The sequence below is a fragment of the Corvus hawaiiensis genome, chromosome 3 (assembly GCF_020740725.1).
Source record: "Corvus hawaiiensis isolate bCorHaw1 chromosome 3, bCorHaw1.pri.cur, whole genome shotgun sequence".
NCBI lineage: Eukaryota > Metazoa > Chordata > Aves > Passeriformes > Corvidae > Corvus > Corvus hawaiiensis.
In genome coordinates this window covers 99,988,468-100,004,242 of record NC_063215.1, presented here as the reverse complement: position 1 = coordinate 100,004,242, position 15,775 = coordinate 99,988,468, and the positions used below count along the sequence as shown (strand labels likewise).

The 15,775-nt window shown below is 44.4% G+C and overlaps 1 protein-coding gene across 2 annotated transcripts in view; it reads left to right on the top strand.

Annotated features, from left to right (window-relative positions):
* The first annotated feature begins 156 nt into the window (after positions 1 to 156).
* The window catches only part of AIDA (axin interactor, dorsalization associated), a 29,534-nt gene continuing 13,915 nt past the window's right edge, over positions 157 to 15,775 (top strand). For both annotated transcript variants that reach the window (XM_048299597.1, XM_048299596.1), the window contains exons 1-4: positions 157 to 352; positions 4,012 to 4,081; positions 10,677 to 10,730; positions 12,733 to 12,787. In XM_048299597.1, the coding sequence (XP_048155554.1) occupies positions 243 to 352; positions 4,012 to 4,081; positions 10,677 to 10,730; positions 12,733 to 12,787 (289 nt within the window). In that variant the 5' untranslated portion in view covers positions 157 to 242. The remainder of the gene's footprint in view (positions 353 to 4,011; positions 4,082 to 10,676; positions 10,731 to 12,732; positions 12,788 to 15,775) is intronic.

Genomic DNA, 15,775 nt, shown 5'->3' with positions numbered 1-15,775 from the left:
GGCGGAAGTGGCGCCTTCGCCTCGGTAGCGATGGCGCGGGCGGGCGCGGCCGGCGCCGCCTCCCCGGCTGGGCGGTGCGGGCGGGAGGCGCCGCCGCTCTCGGGTGTCCCGGGGCTGGGCCGGGCTGTGCCGGGCGGGGCGGTGCCGGCGGCGGCGGCGGCGGCGCGGGGCTGGCGGGAGCGGCTGGCCGGCGCGGTGGGTGCCCCGGCGCGGGGTGAGCATGGTGCCCTAGCGCTGGGGCTATGTCGGAGGCGGCCCGCAGCCTCCTGCAGCGCTGGGGCGCCAGCTTCAGGAAGGGCACCGACTTCGACTCCTGGGGGCAGCTGGTGGAGGCGATCGACGAGTACCAGATGTGAGTGCGGGCCCGGCACGGCCCCGGAGTCCCGGGCGAGGCGCCGGGGTGAGGGAGCGGCCCGGGGTGGGGCAGGGCAGGGCAGGGGGGCCCCACCGGGCCCAGGCCGCGGCCCCCTCACCCCTGGGGCCCCGCCGGCGGGTCCGGCCCTTTCCCGAGGCGCGGGGCCGGGGGCCAGGGCGCCCCCTGGGGCGGGTGCCCGACCGAGGGGCGAGGCGGGAGCCGGCCCGTCCTGCCCTCCTTGGGAGGGCGGCAGCGGCCGGCGTGGAGCTTGGAGCAACCTGGTCTGGTGGAAGGTGTCCCTGCCCATGGCAGTGGATGGAACAAGGTGCTCTTTAATGTCCCTTCATACCCAAACCAGCTTGTGATTTTGTGAGCGTGGGCTGCCGGGATTGCTTGGTGGAGCCCCGCAGGCGCCACTGAACCGGGCTACCCCCATCCCATTACCCTGTTGCCCTGGCACCACGCTTGTGGGAACGGGGGGACCTGGCAAACGGGCTGCCTAAGCATCGGCCTCAACCAGAAAAGCCCCCAAGCAACCTATCAGAATGAAAAGGGGTCCATCACACACTTGTGTGTTTTGTCCCTGATGGTACCAGGGCAAGAGAGTGGGGAATCTGGCAGCCCCAGTCAGGTTGGCTGGCACAGGGTGGGACTGCACCATCCATGAATCCTTTGGCAGTAGAGGAGTATCGGCTGTAGGGCACTGATGATGGACTCCTTAGAAACAGACCTGGTACCTTTAGTCAGATGTTCTCCCCTACTACTCCATTTGCCCTGATGATGAAAGCCATTTCTTTGTGATTGGAGTCTTTCAGGCTAGGCTTCTTGTGGTAAATTTTCTGGAAGTCGTCAGGAGGGTTTGCACTTGTTCCCCAACAGAAAGTCAGCTGAAGAGATGCTCCCTGAGGGATCTTTTAGCGCTGTTCAGGGCTGGTCAAGTTGGGCTGTAATCACACTGGCTGCCAGTTCGGTTGTCATTCAGAGTAACTGGTCTGCTGGCCACGTACCGTGTGGTCAGGAGAGGCTGTAATCTCTCATAAGTTCATTCACTCACCAGGCAGGATGATGCAAGTTCAGTGATTTGCAGTTTGCTGATGGCCTTTAGAGTAGGGCAAGCTGTTACTCTACAAACCTTGGCACAGAGATGAAAAGAAGTTCTCTTCCAGATCTGTATCTCGGCAGAAAAAAAGAATCATCAAGAAGTGAAAGAAGATATTTTTACTAACGGCCCTTATGTGGATGTCTACAAGGAGTCCAGTAGAATCCTAATGCTTTAAATTGTCTTACCGGTCTCAGCAGTGAGTTTCATGTAACGATGTTTCTTTGGAATGAACAGTCTTTGGGCTCTCCTTCTGAGCTCTCTTCATTGAGAAGTGAGGTCACTAAATGTTTGCAGACAGGCCAGTTTGAGAATTGAAATGCAATTTCTGTTGCCTTCCTCCCTCCTCTGCTTGTGTCAGACAAGAGCTGAGGTGATCTCCACACCCTGGCTCTGTTCTGACCTGGGAGCAGTGTGGTGTCTTTGTAAGAAAGCTCCTCTCGGGTGGAAGCAACATTCTAAGCTGCTCTTATCAGTGAGTTGCTACTGAATAGTTGTCAGTAGATGAACTCTGTAGTCTGAGGACTGCGTAGAAAGGAGAGAGAAGATCAAGGGATTACAGGAAGATATTTCCTAGGGAGGAGCAGAACCTTTTCTGTGTGTATATCTTGTTGTTTGTATCTTTAGCAGGTAAATTAATAATAATAACAAGCGGTAGGGTAGAAGCTGCAAACAAGCAGCACAGGGCAAGATACCAAGCTGTAGTTCTGGAGAGACATTGCAGGATAGGTTTATTCTGTTGCCTTCTCAGAGGCACCCTGAGATGGGATGCACAGGTGTGGTGCTGCTCTTGACCAGGTGCTGTGAACACCAGCACTGTCTGTGCTGATCCACACAAGCATCTTGGAGAGAAGCTGCTTACACTGAACTTGCTGATGCTGAGAAAGCTTCTTCCCAAATCCAAGCTAAGTCCTGATGGCTGGTGTTGTAAAACACAATTATGTACCTCTTGTGTCCATCTGCTCAGGTCTTCATGTTACTCCTGGAAGTACAAGAAGCTTGGTACAAAGACTGGCACTCGATCATTCAGGTGCTTATTCATGCAGGAACCCTTCGAGCTGTCAGCAGTGGCTTCCCTGTTAAATGTCCCCATCTGTGGAACTTGGTCTCATCCAACTTTGAACGAGCTTCAAGGGGAATGCCAGATGCATTTATTTGGATTAGGGTGGATTTTTTTTGTGTTAGTGACAAATGGAAAGAGGGTTGTGTTAGTGATGCTTGCAGACATGTTAAAGCTGTGATGCTGCCTGTTGTGGGTGGCATATTGCTGCTATGGTGATATGTTTTCTTAAATCATTACTTTTAAATGCCCTTTCTCTGTGTCCTGTGCATCATAGGGCAGTAGGCAAGGAGTGTACTTTTGGGTTCGAGCATGTTGTGCTTTTTGTCTTTTCTCAGACCCAGTCCTTCTCCATTTTTGAAGGGGGACCACGCCACTGGGTTGTGCAATTACCTCATCCAGTTTGTGTTTTCCCTGGTGAGAGTGAAAAGCTACAGTGGCCTCAATCAGTATGGACATTTTTTGAGAGAGCTTATTTTGAGGAAAAGCAAGGAAATTGAGTTCTGATTTTTTTTTCTGCCACAGGCTTTGACAACAATCTGTTCTGCTGTATGTACCTTGATGTATATATTTTAAACTCCTCCTAAAGCTGAGCCAATGTCCACAGCAGTGGTAGAGAAAAGCAGAGTCCTTTTCACAGTGGAAGCTTGTGAGCTTCCAGGAGGAAGCCTATTGTGATGTCCCTGGGTTTCCCCTCAACAACCCCTGTCCTCCCTCTGCCTCTGCTTGTAAAAAAAATTATTTACAGGGATTGGCAACAATTGCCCAGAGGTTTTGCTTGTTTAATGTTCTCCTTCCTCCTGGGACGGAAACTGTAACTCTTCCCATAGCTTCCCTCCAGCTTCCTTTCGCTTTCTCGAGCTGTTTGCTTACTGTTACTTTCCAAACCCCTTGGTACTCCTGCCTTGGTGATGACAAGGGGTGGGGTTTGTGCTCTGCCTGTGATGCTGACAGGCACAAATGTGAGCGGGTCCACCCGACAGCCTGGGCCAAGCTGCCCTGTGCCTGGCTTCCAGTGTGCTGGGAGAGCGGGTGCCATGGCATAGGGTGCCCTCACCAGAGCCCCCGGCATCTCACTTGCCTCAGCCTCTCCCTGGGAAATGCGTGTGGGATCGCACCACAGTGGGTCTTCACAGGGGTATGGTTTGTTATTATAAAAGAAGGGGTTTGTGAGAGGAAAAAACTCAGTGCTTGTAAGAGGGGCTGTTGGCTATAAGGACCCTCTTACTGTTCTCTGTTCATGATGCATTAGTCTTTCCTGCCTAATGTAGTTGCACACCTTGTCCACCTTCTGGGGTTTTTTCCTAAGTAGGAACTACCATGGCCATAGAAAAGTTTGTTTCAAAAGAAAAAAACAAACCAAAAACACAACAGCAAAACCAACCCAAACCTCTTTGGAGCAGCAGTCTGTGAACCTTTTGGCTGACACATTTTCTGGAGCTGGGGTGTGTGTTTGTGTTGTGTTCCCACTCTACAATTTTCTTTTCCCCCATCCAGATTAGCAAGGCACCTACAGAAAGAGGCGCAGTCTCAGCACAACAACTCGGAATTCACAGAAGATCAAAAGGTGAGTACTGCTGTTTGCTCAGGCAAGGAACTTGACTCATAGATGTTGATGTGTGTTATGTTTTTTTATCTCGCAGGCCAGAGCCTTATGAGACCTTTTTTCCTCCCTCAATGTACGCAAACAGAAACGGAGCCCAGCGTGGCTGAAACAGTTGCTGTCATTAGATGTGAGGGATGCTCTGCTGTGCTATTGAATGTCAGGCATGCTGGCCAGAGTCCTTCATAACTTGGGTGTTTCTTTTTTTTTTTTTTTTCTTTTTGGAGTAATGGTTGATAACTTGCTTATTCAATGTTAGCACAATTTATGTCGTGAGGTCTGAATACAAAACATCTTGAACTGCAGACGTTGAGGGTGTATGAGGGGGTTGAAAGCTTAACATGTAACACCTGACAGGGAAGGGTCCTGACAGAATACTCCCTAGCAGCCTCTTAGAATGTTGTTTATAATCTTTCAAAATATTGAAATTACTTTATTCCTCCCTCTCTCCCCTCTGTTGAAAAGGCTGTTTCTTGTCTCAGCAACATACTACTGCAGTTCTGTGATGGGATTTAAATGGGCTCATGCACTCAAGCATTTACTGCAAAATAAAATCTTTTGAGATTTGAGGCCCCACTAAATTTCCTTGTCTTCTATAAAGGCATGTATTTCTTAGGAATAACAAACTAGAGACTTGTATTTCCAGATAGCCATGTCATAAGATCATTTGTTTGAGCAATGCTGTTACCTGAAAATTGATATTTGCTAGCTCAGAATCTCACCAATGGTAATAGGATGCTAGAGTAATGGGATCTGTGCTCAGGAATGGTAGTCCTGAAAACACGTCCTGGCTATAGAAATTCAAGATGAACTTGCTGTGCGTAAAGAAACTCATACAAAGAAATGCACCTTTACATAGACTCTGAGAGAGGATTGTAGCTGTTTCCTTGTTGTGTACCAATAAGAAAAGCAAAGACCTGGTCTTCCATGTTCTGCTTACCTTCTGCAAAGAAGATGATAGAGCTCCTGATTGCCTTAAACAGAGCCATAATTCTGGAGAAGGATTTGGTCCACTTTTCCTGAACTGTAAGCCTTGAGAGCCTTGCTAATGTTGGACAGCTGTTTATTCCTCGAATGCTTCTGCTCTCCCTCCCTTGCTGGTAGCTTTCTCCATCATTCTCAGCTAGAGTCATCTTTACTGCGTGTTTCCCCTCTGTGGAGACTTTTGAAAACGTAGTTACTTCATGAAGGCGAAGCTGTTAATCTCACTTCTGGAGACATCATCTCCTGTGAGTATGGGAACCAGAACCACACAGGGCTTTGCCTCCAGATGTTCCCTGAGTCTTATGAAAAGGACCTTGGACCAGATTGTGGAAGTGAATGAGGTCAGCCGTGAGGGAAGGCCTGGGGGGCTCAGGAAGTGGAGATAACTGACCTCAGATGTTTGATGCACAAGTGCTGTCATGTCTTAAGGCAACAGTCTTCTGAAAAGAAAAAAAGTAAGGAGTGGTGGTTTTACATCCTAGCAGAGTGATACCCATTTCTAAAGCTGATATAATTTACAAAATAGGATGGCATTTTTATCACTTGCTGGTTTTTGCAAATCATTAAGTGGCTGATGCACTGAATCTTTGAGTCTGGTTGTCAAATAGCAGTGCCTGTTTCATTAGCTACATGCACAAACCAATTCCCCAACATTTTGTTGAAAGAACACTTTATCTCCTCTACCATGAGGAATGCTAGTCACAAAAAGATTTGTGACTAGAGTCTTGCTGTTGCTTAGAAAAAAACAGTTAAAACTCTGTATAGCAAAATCTCTGATGTAAAGCTCCTTGCTGTGCTGGTCTTCCCTATTTCTGCAGGAGCTCAGCCAGTATATCATCTAGTGATTATGACTAATTACTATCATCACTAATATCATTCACATGGCATGTGGTTGGAGGGCTTAGTGTATGCTGGGTTTGCAAGCAGTTTGATTAAATAGAAATGTATCTTCTTTCCTGCTGCCCTTCCAAAAATCAGCTACAAGTCAGTAACTTTTGCTCAACTGTTCTCCTGCCAGTGCATTCACCAGCGTGCTCTTTCCTCCTGGTTGCCAAAAATCTCTTTCCCTAATATCTTGACTTTCTGAGACTCTGTATGTTGCATAAGAGCCACCTATTTTTTTTTCTTTTTTTTGTTTTTACTGTAGAAGAGTCTGTAACCTTCAGGGTTTGCTTATCTGTTGTCACTGCCCAAGGCTACAAGCAGAATTTCATAGATTGAAAGGCCATGAAGCTAATTATGATTTCCAGTTGCTTGATCTAACATCATTCCAGTTTTTTTGTAGATTTCCAGTCAGCTGTTTTCCAAAGGACCATACATACTGCTGAGTACTGTTGTGAGGCTGTCGTTGTTTCTTACTTTACTTACTTTGTGGGGAAGGTGGATTTCAACAGTGACTCCTCTGTGCTAAAGGGAAGCTACTTGCTTTACAGCTGCAGGGAAAAAGGACAAGAGTAGGTTCAAATCCTCATCCCTATCACTCTGTATGAACTTTTACCACATCTGGGTTTATTTCATGTATCACGTGTGGTGTTACAGTGCAGATATGGCCACACCAAAATTGATGGTGTGTTACTTGCTAGTGTAATCGTACAATCTGTTAATCTAAGAACACTTGACAGATACCACCAGTTTCTGTCCTAGTCGTACTGTGAGCCAGTTATCATTTATCTTCTAATACATGTATTGTTTATGGTAAGAGTTCAGGCTTTGAAATAGTCATATCTTCCCTTTTTGCTCCTAAAGAGTCAGTTTTGAAGCACTGTATGCTACTTGCCTTGATAGATCAGACTCCAGATTTTGTTGTTCATTCCTGTATTTTCAAATTCTGATGGGTCGTCATAACTATTGCTGGATGTAATTCTGGAGTTTTAGTCCTTAGGGAAGGCTCTGTCTTGACTTGGGTAATTGACAGTGCTGGAATCTTCATTAGTGATTGTGAATTTTATTGAAGAATTTCTCTGCAGATCCTGTAAACAGCAAATCATTGTGTTTAGTCTCCCTTCAGCAGCTGTAAAGAGGCTGTGCAAGTTTCATCACCTAGAAGCAGCATGTATGGAATACCTACAGCTACTGGTGAATTTACCTCAGCCTTAACATTTTGAATGCTGCTGTTCGTTGTTTTACCTCCATTCTCTTAAAATCCCATCTTCATTCATGATCAGCCACTGTGTTTTGTGATAGGAATTGTTCCAGTTAGGTTTGGCCATGGCTGTCAGCTTGCCTCCAGCTACAGTTACTCTCACCCAGTTCTCTGTGCAATAAATGTGACCTTTAAAGCCCTCTTCCAACCACAGTTGTTGCTTCTCGTGTAACTGTTTTTGTACTAGGCTGAATTCTCGTCAGTGTTAGAAAATCCTGCTTTTGAAGCAATGATAACTTGCTGAAATACGAGCACTGTTGAACAGTCTTAGCATGATTCATTAAACTACTGGTCTTCTAACAGCCTAAACTCTGGTTAAAGCCAAGCTCTGCTCTGGCTCTGTGTTTGTGCAAACATCTTTGCCTGCATTACAGTTAACGCAGTCATTACTCACACAACGGCTCTGAAGAGACCTTGACTGCGAGATCAACTGACTTTTCCCCGTTCTAATCATGAGTTTACATAAAACTGAATCTTAACTATTTTAAACTAGCAAAGTTAATTATGGCTTCAGTCTTTCTAATGAGATACAGAATGTTTGCCCTGCTGCAAAAAGGAGCCTTTGCATGGGATAGTTGCAGCTGAAAATGATAGCAGTGTTTAGCTGCATTTTTAACTTTTGGGTTGGGTGTGGTCCCTTAAAAAAATAGTTATGAATAATGCCTGCTGGGAGCTTGCCATATTTCAATAGATTCCATATAAAACCCATTCTTTACTATTTTAAGACTCCCAAACTCTCTTCAATTAATCTGTTTCTAGAGCCATTATTGCCCTTCAGCCCCCAGCAGCCAGAGGACACACATTTTGTGTTGCTGTTTGTTCTGTTAGGAGGTTCCTAGTTCGGGCACTTTTCAGAACACACAGTCATGAATCTGCAGGATAGGGAATAGTGGAGTTGTTGAACTTACTGGTGAATTGACAAATGAGATAGGGGCTGAGCAGTGCTTCTGAGATCTTATTTATGCTGTGGGCTTAATGAGAGGCCAGGAGGGCCAGAGCCAGGTGAAAATCTGTTTACGTGTTCTGGTTCTATGGTGGGGCATGGAGACTGTGTGCTGGTACCCTGCAAACCCATAGCCCTCTTTCTGTTGTGCAAATGGAGGAGTTTTGATCTCACACTGAATGGGCATGCTCTTTTCTTAGCAGTCAACACCCAAACCATTGGAACAGCTGGACTTCTGCAAATGCTGGAGCTGTAGTCAAACCTGAGAAATTCCCCTCCCTTCTCTAGGAAAGCTCTGGATTCTTTTCTTTTACCCATTCTTTCACACCTTCCCCTTTAAGAATCTACCTTTCCAAATATATTTTTCCAGATGTTCTCAAATATAAAAAGGAATTCCTTTTGTTGTACTGCAGCTGATTAGATGGATGTAGTGTGTTCTCATTCTAGGGACTGAGAATCTGCTTCTGCAGTACTACCTGGCGCCCTCTCACCCAGCCTGGCAGTACATGTCAATAAATCCACAACACCCATGTGTGCAGTGTGGGTCTGAAAGTCTCAGAGTGAACTCAGGACTCTACATGCTCTTTTCTATTTCAAAATACCTGTGTTTTTCAAGCTGTGCTGGAGATCCAGTCATGGGTCTCTGTTATGTAGCAGAATTTATTTTGGGGAGGAGGGAGTTTGTTGACTGAACAACGTGTCCTGTGTTAATAGGCATCACTTGCTGCTTTCTTGGAAGGTGCTCAGAAGAACTAAAGTTTCTGAAAGGCCTCCATACAATGGACAGTAATAAAAATTGAGGATGTAAAGTCTGGCCTAGTGCCATGTTGAAACAGAATGTTAAGGGGAGAGGTGATGCCAGCTGGGGAGAAATGGCTTCAAAAGCTTTGATGAGCCTGTGGTAGCAGGTGAAAATCTGCTCAGATACCTGAGGCTTTTGCGTGCTCCAGCTGTTGGCTCTGCCCTTGAGGTATTGATGTGTGATCTACTTATGATTCAGCTCCTGAACTCTTTCAACTTTCAGAGTGGCCTAACCTGAACTGAAACTGCAGTCACTTAGCTTTTAGACCAGCCTGTTGAAACTGCTGGTGGCCTAGGAGCTGATTGAGAAGGATTTGTGACACCCCTTTGCAGGAGAGCCAGAGCAGGTGATGGGGGGAGGTACCTGGGAAAGCATGCCTAGTTTTTATCTGCTGTTCCCAACCTCTTGGGGTCCAAAAAATGTAACCCTCCTTTTGGATTTGACAGACACTGCATAGCTTGCCAGGTGCCCATACTCTTGAAGTTCTTTGATGCTAGGGTTGTGCTCTAGGAAATCATTTCCTCCCCTTGCATCCAGCTTGTGGAGGAGCTGTTTTTATACTGCCTGATTTAAAAGGAGAGAATGAGTTACAGGTGCATATTTCAACTTTAATCTTCCTTCTGGGGGGAAATTTAATTTGAAAATAAACTGCTTTTCTTTGTAGCTTCATTGTTGCTGGTTTTCTTGCCTTATAAATGTTCCACAGAGTATTTTGAGTTTATATCTGGCTCTTATTTCTGCAGATTGTCTGAGTTTTTCTTCACAAAAAGGTTTTAGTCAATGAGCAAACTTGTGATGGTCAGGCAAAATACGCCGGGCAGTTGTGTCCTCTTGATGTCGCTTACAGAAGTCCTAACTCCTCATTTCAGCTGGTAGTAACAGAAGCAAATGTGACTTGCTGGAGCATCTTATTTTGTGAGATATAAAAAGCTTAAAACTGTCTTCAAAGCAAGAGTGCTTGCAATGGGCTATTCTGAAGGCCTTCCCTCTCTTCTACATTTTAAAATTAAAATGAAAACTTACATCACAGTTCTGCTCACAGATATTTTAGATTGCTGACAAGTTTGAATTCAGGAATATATTCCATGATTCACTCAGAGTTTAAATCTCTTAAAATCACAAAAATAGAAAGTTAGAAAGATAATCCACCTTTAGACTTCCTCTCCCACCAAAACCCACAGAAGTGGGCTGTGTTTTTTCAGGGCTGAGATACTGGGCTGCTGTAATGTCTAATGTGGGTGGACTTGGTCTGCTGATGTTGGGAGCCTGGTAGAGGAACTGTAGGCCTGGCTCCTAAAAGGGCAAATCAGCACAAACCACTCAGGTTCTCACAAGGTAATACACTGCTTGGCTTGGATTTATTTTTTTTCATTCCCCTATCACCTGAGAGCAGTTGAGTTTATAAACAGTTTATGATGTGATAGGCATTATTACAGTTTCTGCTGAGTGAATGACCCCCATCTGTGTTGTTGGGCTGTGGGAGGGGAGTTAAGTGGCGGATGTCTTTCATCTATTGTGCTTTCAGCAAATCCTGCTTGTGTATAAAAAAAGCTTCTGATGAATGGTCTGGTATTGAACAATAGACCTGAAATCTTTGCAAGAAAAAGCAACTGTTTATGTTTACGTTCTTTAAAACTGTCAATCTGGACAATACAGTTTCAGTACTAATTTTTTTTTTCCCTTTCAGAAAACCATAGCTAAAATTGCAACATGCTTGGAACTGAGGAGTGCAGCTTTACAGGTATAGCTCTTTTTCCTATCTGACTTCATACTTTAGCAGCAGGTAACTGTAGAGCTTTTTAAAACTCATTTACTGTCTTCAGAAATACCCAAACTTCTGAAAACAGAGTGAACACTTGGAATTTCCAGGTTGTTGTTGTAACGGCCCAGGTGGCTGCCTTAAAAAAAACTGCAAGTGCTTACATGAGCATCTGTTAGGGCTTGTACAGGAATTTAACTGCACATTTTGTGTCTTTGGTTCTTTGCCTCATTTTCATCCTTCAGAACTGTTTCGTTTCTCTTCCTAACTTGTGTGCAAGGGTAAAAAGATCCCCAGAATGACCTTGCACTTACTCAGCTGCTTCACAAATCATAATACACCACAAAGAAGAATGTGTATGTAGAATACAAATTACTTTTTAGCAGTCATGAAAACTGGCAGTGCTCTAGGAAAATGTGGGAAAACAATAATTGGTAAACTACTCTTTGGACTTTTTTCTGGACTGCAAGTAGATGTCATAGGAGTGAATATCTTTTTTTCTCAGCATAAGCTTATCCCCAAAACAACAAGTGAGCGAGAGAAGTTTCCAAAAGACCATGGATAGGGAAGGGATGAATCAAAGCTGGGGTTACTGGATTACCTCTTTGCCAAGAAAGAGTGATGACAGGCAAATTTTGCATCAAGTTACTCTTAGCAGCACTCCCAAATACTTTGTGTTGCTGGACAAGGTGCTGCCTTCATTTGCCCGAGAGGCTGGGATACAGCATGCTGGACTGATGAGGTGGGGGCTGACCAGTCTTGAGGCTGTGAAGAATTTGAGGAATTATTTGGTTACCTCTACCTGTCATTCTATTTTGATCTAACCTGGGGTGTTTGAAGAGTGTGGTGCTTGCTTGGAGTCACTGTGACTTTGACAAGGACCTGCGTGTTCCACTATGGAACAGCTTTGTGGGTCAGGTCACATCTGGGAGCAGCAGCAGAAGCTGCAGCCGTGTCATAACCTGCCAAGATGGAGAGATGATGTTGTGCAAGAACAGCCTTCCTTGCTGTTGATTCCCCAGCAGTAACTCAAGGATTTTATAACCTTTTGAGAGGGTACAAGAACCTCTTGCCCACTTCACTTTGGGGTGGGGTTTACTTGCTGCAGTTTGGTTATGGTTTCTTAGCAGAGGTTAAAGCAGTTAGTGAGTGTGGTCACCTTTTCCCACTCTCCTAACACTAAGTGTATAGCTGCTTTAGTATCCTTACACAGTCTTGCAGAAGGTCCCTATTCACTCTTGGACAAAATCAAGAAAAAAACCTCATTGGACCTTAAATGCTGAAAGCAATAGGCAATCTTAAGGAATGCCAAGGATGCAATGACATAATAGGTAAGACCTGATCATCCACCTAGAAGAGGATGCCCAGTGTCAGTCCTCCTATTTGCACTTCTTTTTATGCCAGCTCTGCCACTTGTCTCAGAATAAACTAATCTTACCAAACTGTTGGTGAGCTACCTCAGAATAAAAAATGAAGAACTTCTCTGTTGCATTAGTAACTCAGATAGGCTTACTGAGAACTGTACAGGTATGTGCTACAGACAGAGGAGGAAACCATCATGAGAGCTGGAGAAAAGAAAGATGGGAATTCCTCTTCTGTTTTCAGTGAGTTCTTGGCTGAGTTTTGTCAAGCTCATCCTGTGTACTGTAACTTCTGCCAATGTCACAATGTTGGACACGTGTCTTGAAATGTGAATGTTCCTGTGTGCAGTAAGAATGTACCACTAGTTGGTTTAAAAATATTTATCTTGCATTAGAGCTTGGAATATTGGATAAATCTGTTCTTAATATTTGAGAAGTAATGTAGTCTCTGCCTCACCTGGGAACCTGCCTTTTGTTGGGTAGATTTTTTGGGGGGATGTAGCTTTGAGGTAACTTGGTGTGCTGGAACAAAGGAAGCACCTCACATTTTTATTCTGAGAGGGTAGCTCTGTGTGAGAGGAAGGTGCATCCCAAGATCTAACTCTTTCTTTGTACTGTCCTAGTCCACCCAGTCGCAGGATGAGTTTAAGCTTGAGGATCTGAAGAAGTTGGAACCAAGTAAGTGGTATCTTTGTATTTTGAGTGCCATTTATCATGACAATGGAAAACATGACAGCAGCAGGAATACTGACTGACCACACTGCAGTTCAACAGTCATGCTGGGTTTAGGTGCTTCTTCTAAATGTCTGTTACCATGCAGACAAAACTTGATGTGTATTAAGGAATGTAACATGAGTAATTTAAAAGTACAGTAACCCAAATGTTTCAAATAATATATAAGCAATTTGGGTGCTGCTAATTTTTGCACAAAATACTATTTTAAGGTATCAGTAGTACATTATATAATTTACCTGCACATTTCTTGTTTGAACTGTGTTTCAACGCTTTGTGGTCTTCCTTCTTGCAGCATGAAATTTATTTTTTCTTTTGAAAATATTTAACTTGTGCTCATGGTAGCCAATCACCTGTCACCTCCCACTGTAATGCAACCAGACCAACGAAGTTGAGAGTCAAAGTGAGGATGTGAGTCAGTCTTTGAAGGGTTTTGTGTGATGTTGTTTTTTCCCAACTGATCCTGGGTCAGTTCTTGGTATGTCAATCCAGAAATAACTTTTTCATATAGGAAGTATCTATTTATCTGCTTCATTTTCGTTCCTGTAACACTGGCTGCTTTGTTCTCAAAGCATCCTTATGATTAGAGCTTCCACATCTAAGCCATATTATTGTGAATATTAATGTTTCTTCAATTCTCAGGGAACAGGAAATGTGGAAGAGCTTCTTTCGTGCTGACAGAAGTTGGTTTTATTTTGCTTATGACACAGTTATAACATTAAGGGGCACGCTGGGGATAAATATGATGGGCAGGCAAGTGTTTTTCCCCTTCATGAGTAGGCTGAACTTCCCTGCAGAGGATCCTGTGGGGAAGCTTCTTAAAAAGTGGAGCATTGAGCTGAGCTTCCTGATATCTCTACCAAAATATAGAATCCAAATGCTTTTAAACTATTCCCTGAAAGTGCAAAGTGAGGTGTGTTACAAACTGCTGGGTCTGTGAAGACCATAACTCAGGAAAGGGTTTAACTGGGTGTTGGAATATTCGGTCTTCCTCACTCTACATATTATATGTCTGGCCTCTGAATCCTCTGACTTGGGATTTTTCTGTATAGATACTGCTGCTCTCTGTTTACAAAGTATTTAAAATGTAATCATTGAATGACTGTGGATTTTAGACTCCATTGTGCAAATGCCCTGTGAGTGACTGAATGTTGGAAGAGAGATGGGAATCCTGTCCAAAATTTAAATTAAGGTGCAACAGTCCTGTTGCTTATCTTGCCCTCCATCAGAGAATTGATTTTTAGCTGTCAAGAAAACTGCTCAGCAGTGTGAAGTGCATTCAGCCCACACCTCCTACAACAAGCAACTATATTAAAACTGAGGAAGAGTGTGTGGCCATCAGTTTTCAAATACACTGAGTTATTTTCCTTGGAGGAGAACGGGTGCTTCTACGACTACAATTGAACATTGATGTTCCTAATGCTGCTGTCTTACTTGGATGGTTCTGGCCTCTTTCTCTCTGAATTGTGCCTTTGTTTTGTGGTTTTTAAGTGTATCTTGAATAGAGTAAATCTTAATCAGGCCAATACCCGCCATTTCATAAAATGCTCCGTGAAGCTGTCAATTTTCTTTTGCATCCCACCAGAAAAAGCTAAAAAAATGTGGGTTGGCAATGCAAATAAGTGATTCCTTTGTTAGGTCAAGCCATTCCATTAGGGTGGAACAAAAACAGCTATTCACACAAAACAGCTATTCACACAATTTGGCTTGTTTTAATTACTTTTGTGCCTGAAGCTGTCAGAATGGTTTTGGTGTTGTTATAACAACCAGGGCCCTTAGATTTACTTTTTTTTCCCTTAATCTTGTGTTGTCGAGTTCTAACTTTTCCTACTTAAGCTTGCATTTCATGCAGCTTGGAAAGTGAAGCAGTTGGCTACTTCTGTTTGTTTATAGGATTTGTCACTGAATAGTTTGTGCTGGAATAATGCTACAGGAGGTTCCATACATACAAATAGTTCTTTTGAGGCTGCACTGTGTGAAGTCATTGTTAACACACTGGATCTCACAAATCCATTTCTTTGTGGAAGCTTATACCAGTGTTAGAATTCACAGTACAAATGGAGGGGCTGGGGCATCCCTTGTGCCTAGGTGATAATTATAAGACAAGTGGATACCGAGTTGTACTGGGGAGCCTGGTGCCCGAATTATTTTATGTTGTCTATTCAAAAAAAACCCAGTACAGGTATGACAAAAAATCACTGTCACAGAAAATCTAAATGGACAGGGGTCTTTACCAAGTTAATGTGTCCTGGTCTTATGGCCCATGTTGATATTTCTTTTGAAGTCTTTCAAGAAAGAGCCAACTGCTGATAAAATTGGGCTATGAGGATGGTGAAGGGCCTCGAGGGGAAGCCTTATGGGGAGAGGCTGAGGCCAGTTGGTCTGTTCAACCTGGAGAGGAGGAGGCTGAGGGGAGACTTCACTGCAGTTACAACTTCCTCATGAGGGGCAGAGGAGGGGCAGGCACTGATCTCTGCTCTGTGTGACCAGTGACAGGGCCCGAGAGAATGGCCTGGAGTTGTGTTGGGGAGGTTTAGGTTGGATATCAGGGAAAAGTTCTTCACCCAGAGGGTGGTTGGGCACTGGAACGGGCTCCCAGGGCAGTGGTCACAGCACCAAACCTGACAGAGTCCAAGATGCTTTAGGACAACGCTCTCAGGCACACGGTGTGATCCTTGGGGTGTCCTGTGCAGAGCTGGGAGTTGGACTGTGATGATCCTTGAGGGTCCCTTCCAAAAACTCTGGAGATTCTGTGATTTTATGCAAATCAAAGTGACATTTGTCCAATGTCACAAAAGAAAGGGCAACTTCTGCACAAGAGCTGCAGAACAGTATTTTTAAAAGATCTCTGTTGGGAATGCAGCAGAGATGGAGGCCATGATGCTGGGATCTACTGATTAGTTGCACTCGTGGAGAATTTTCCATGAATCACGT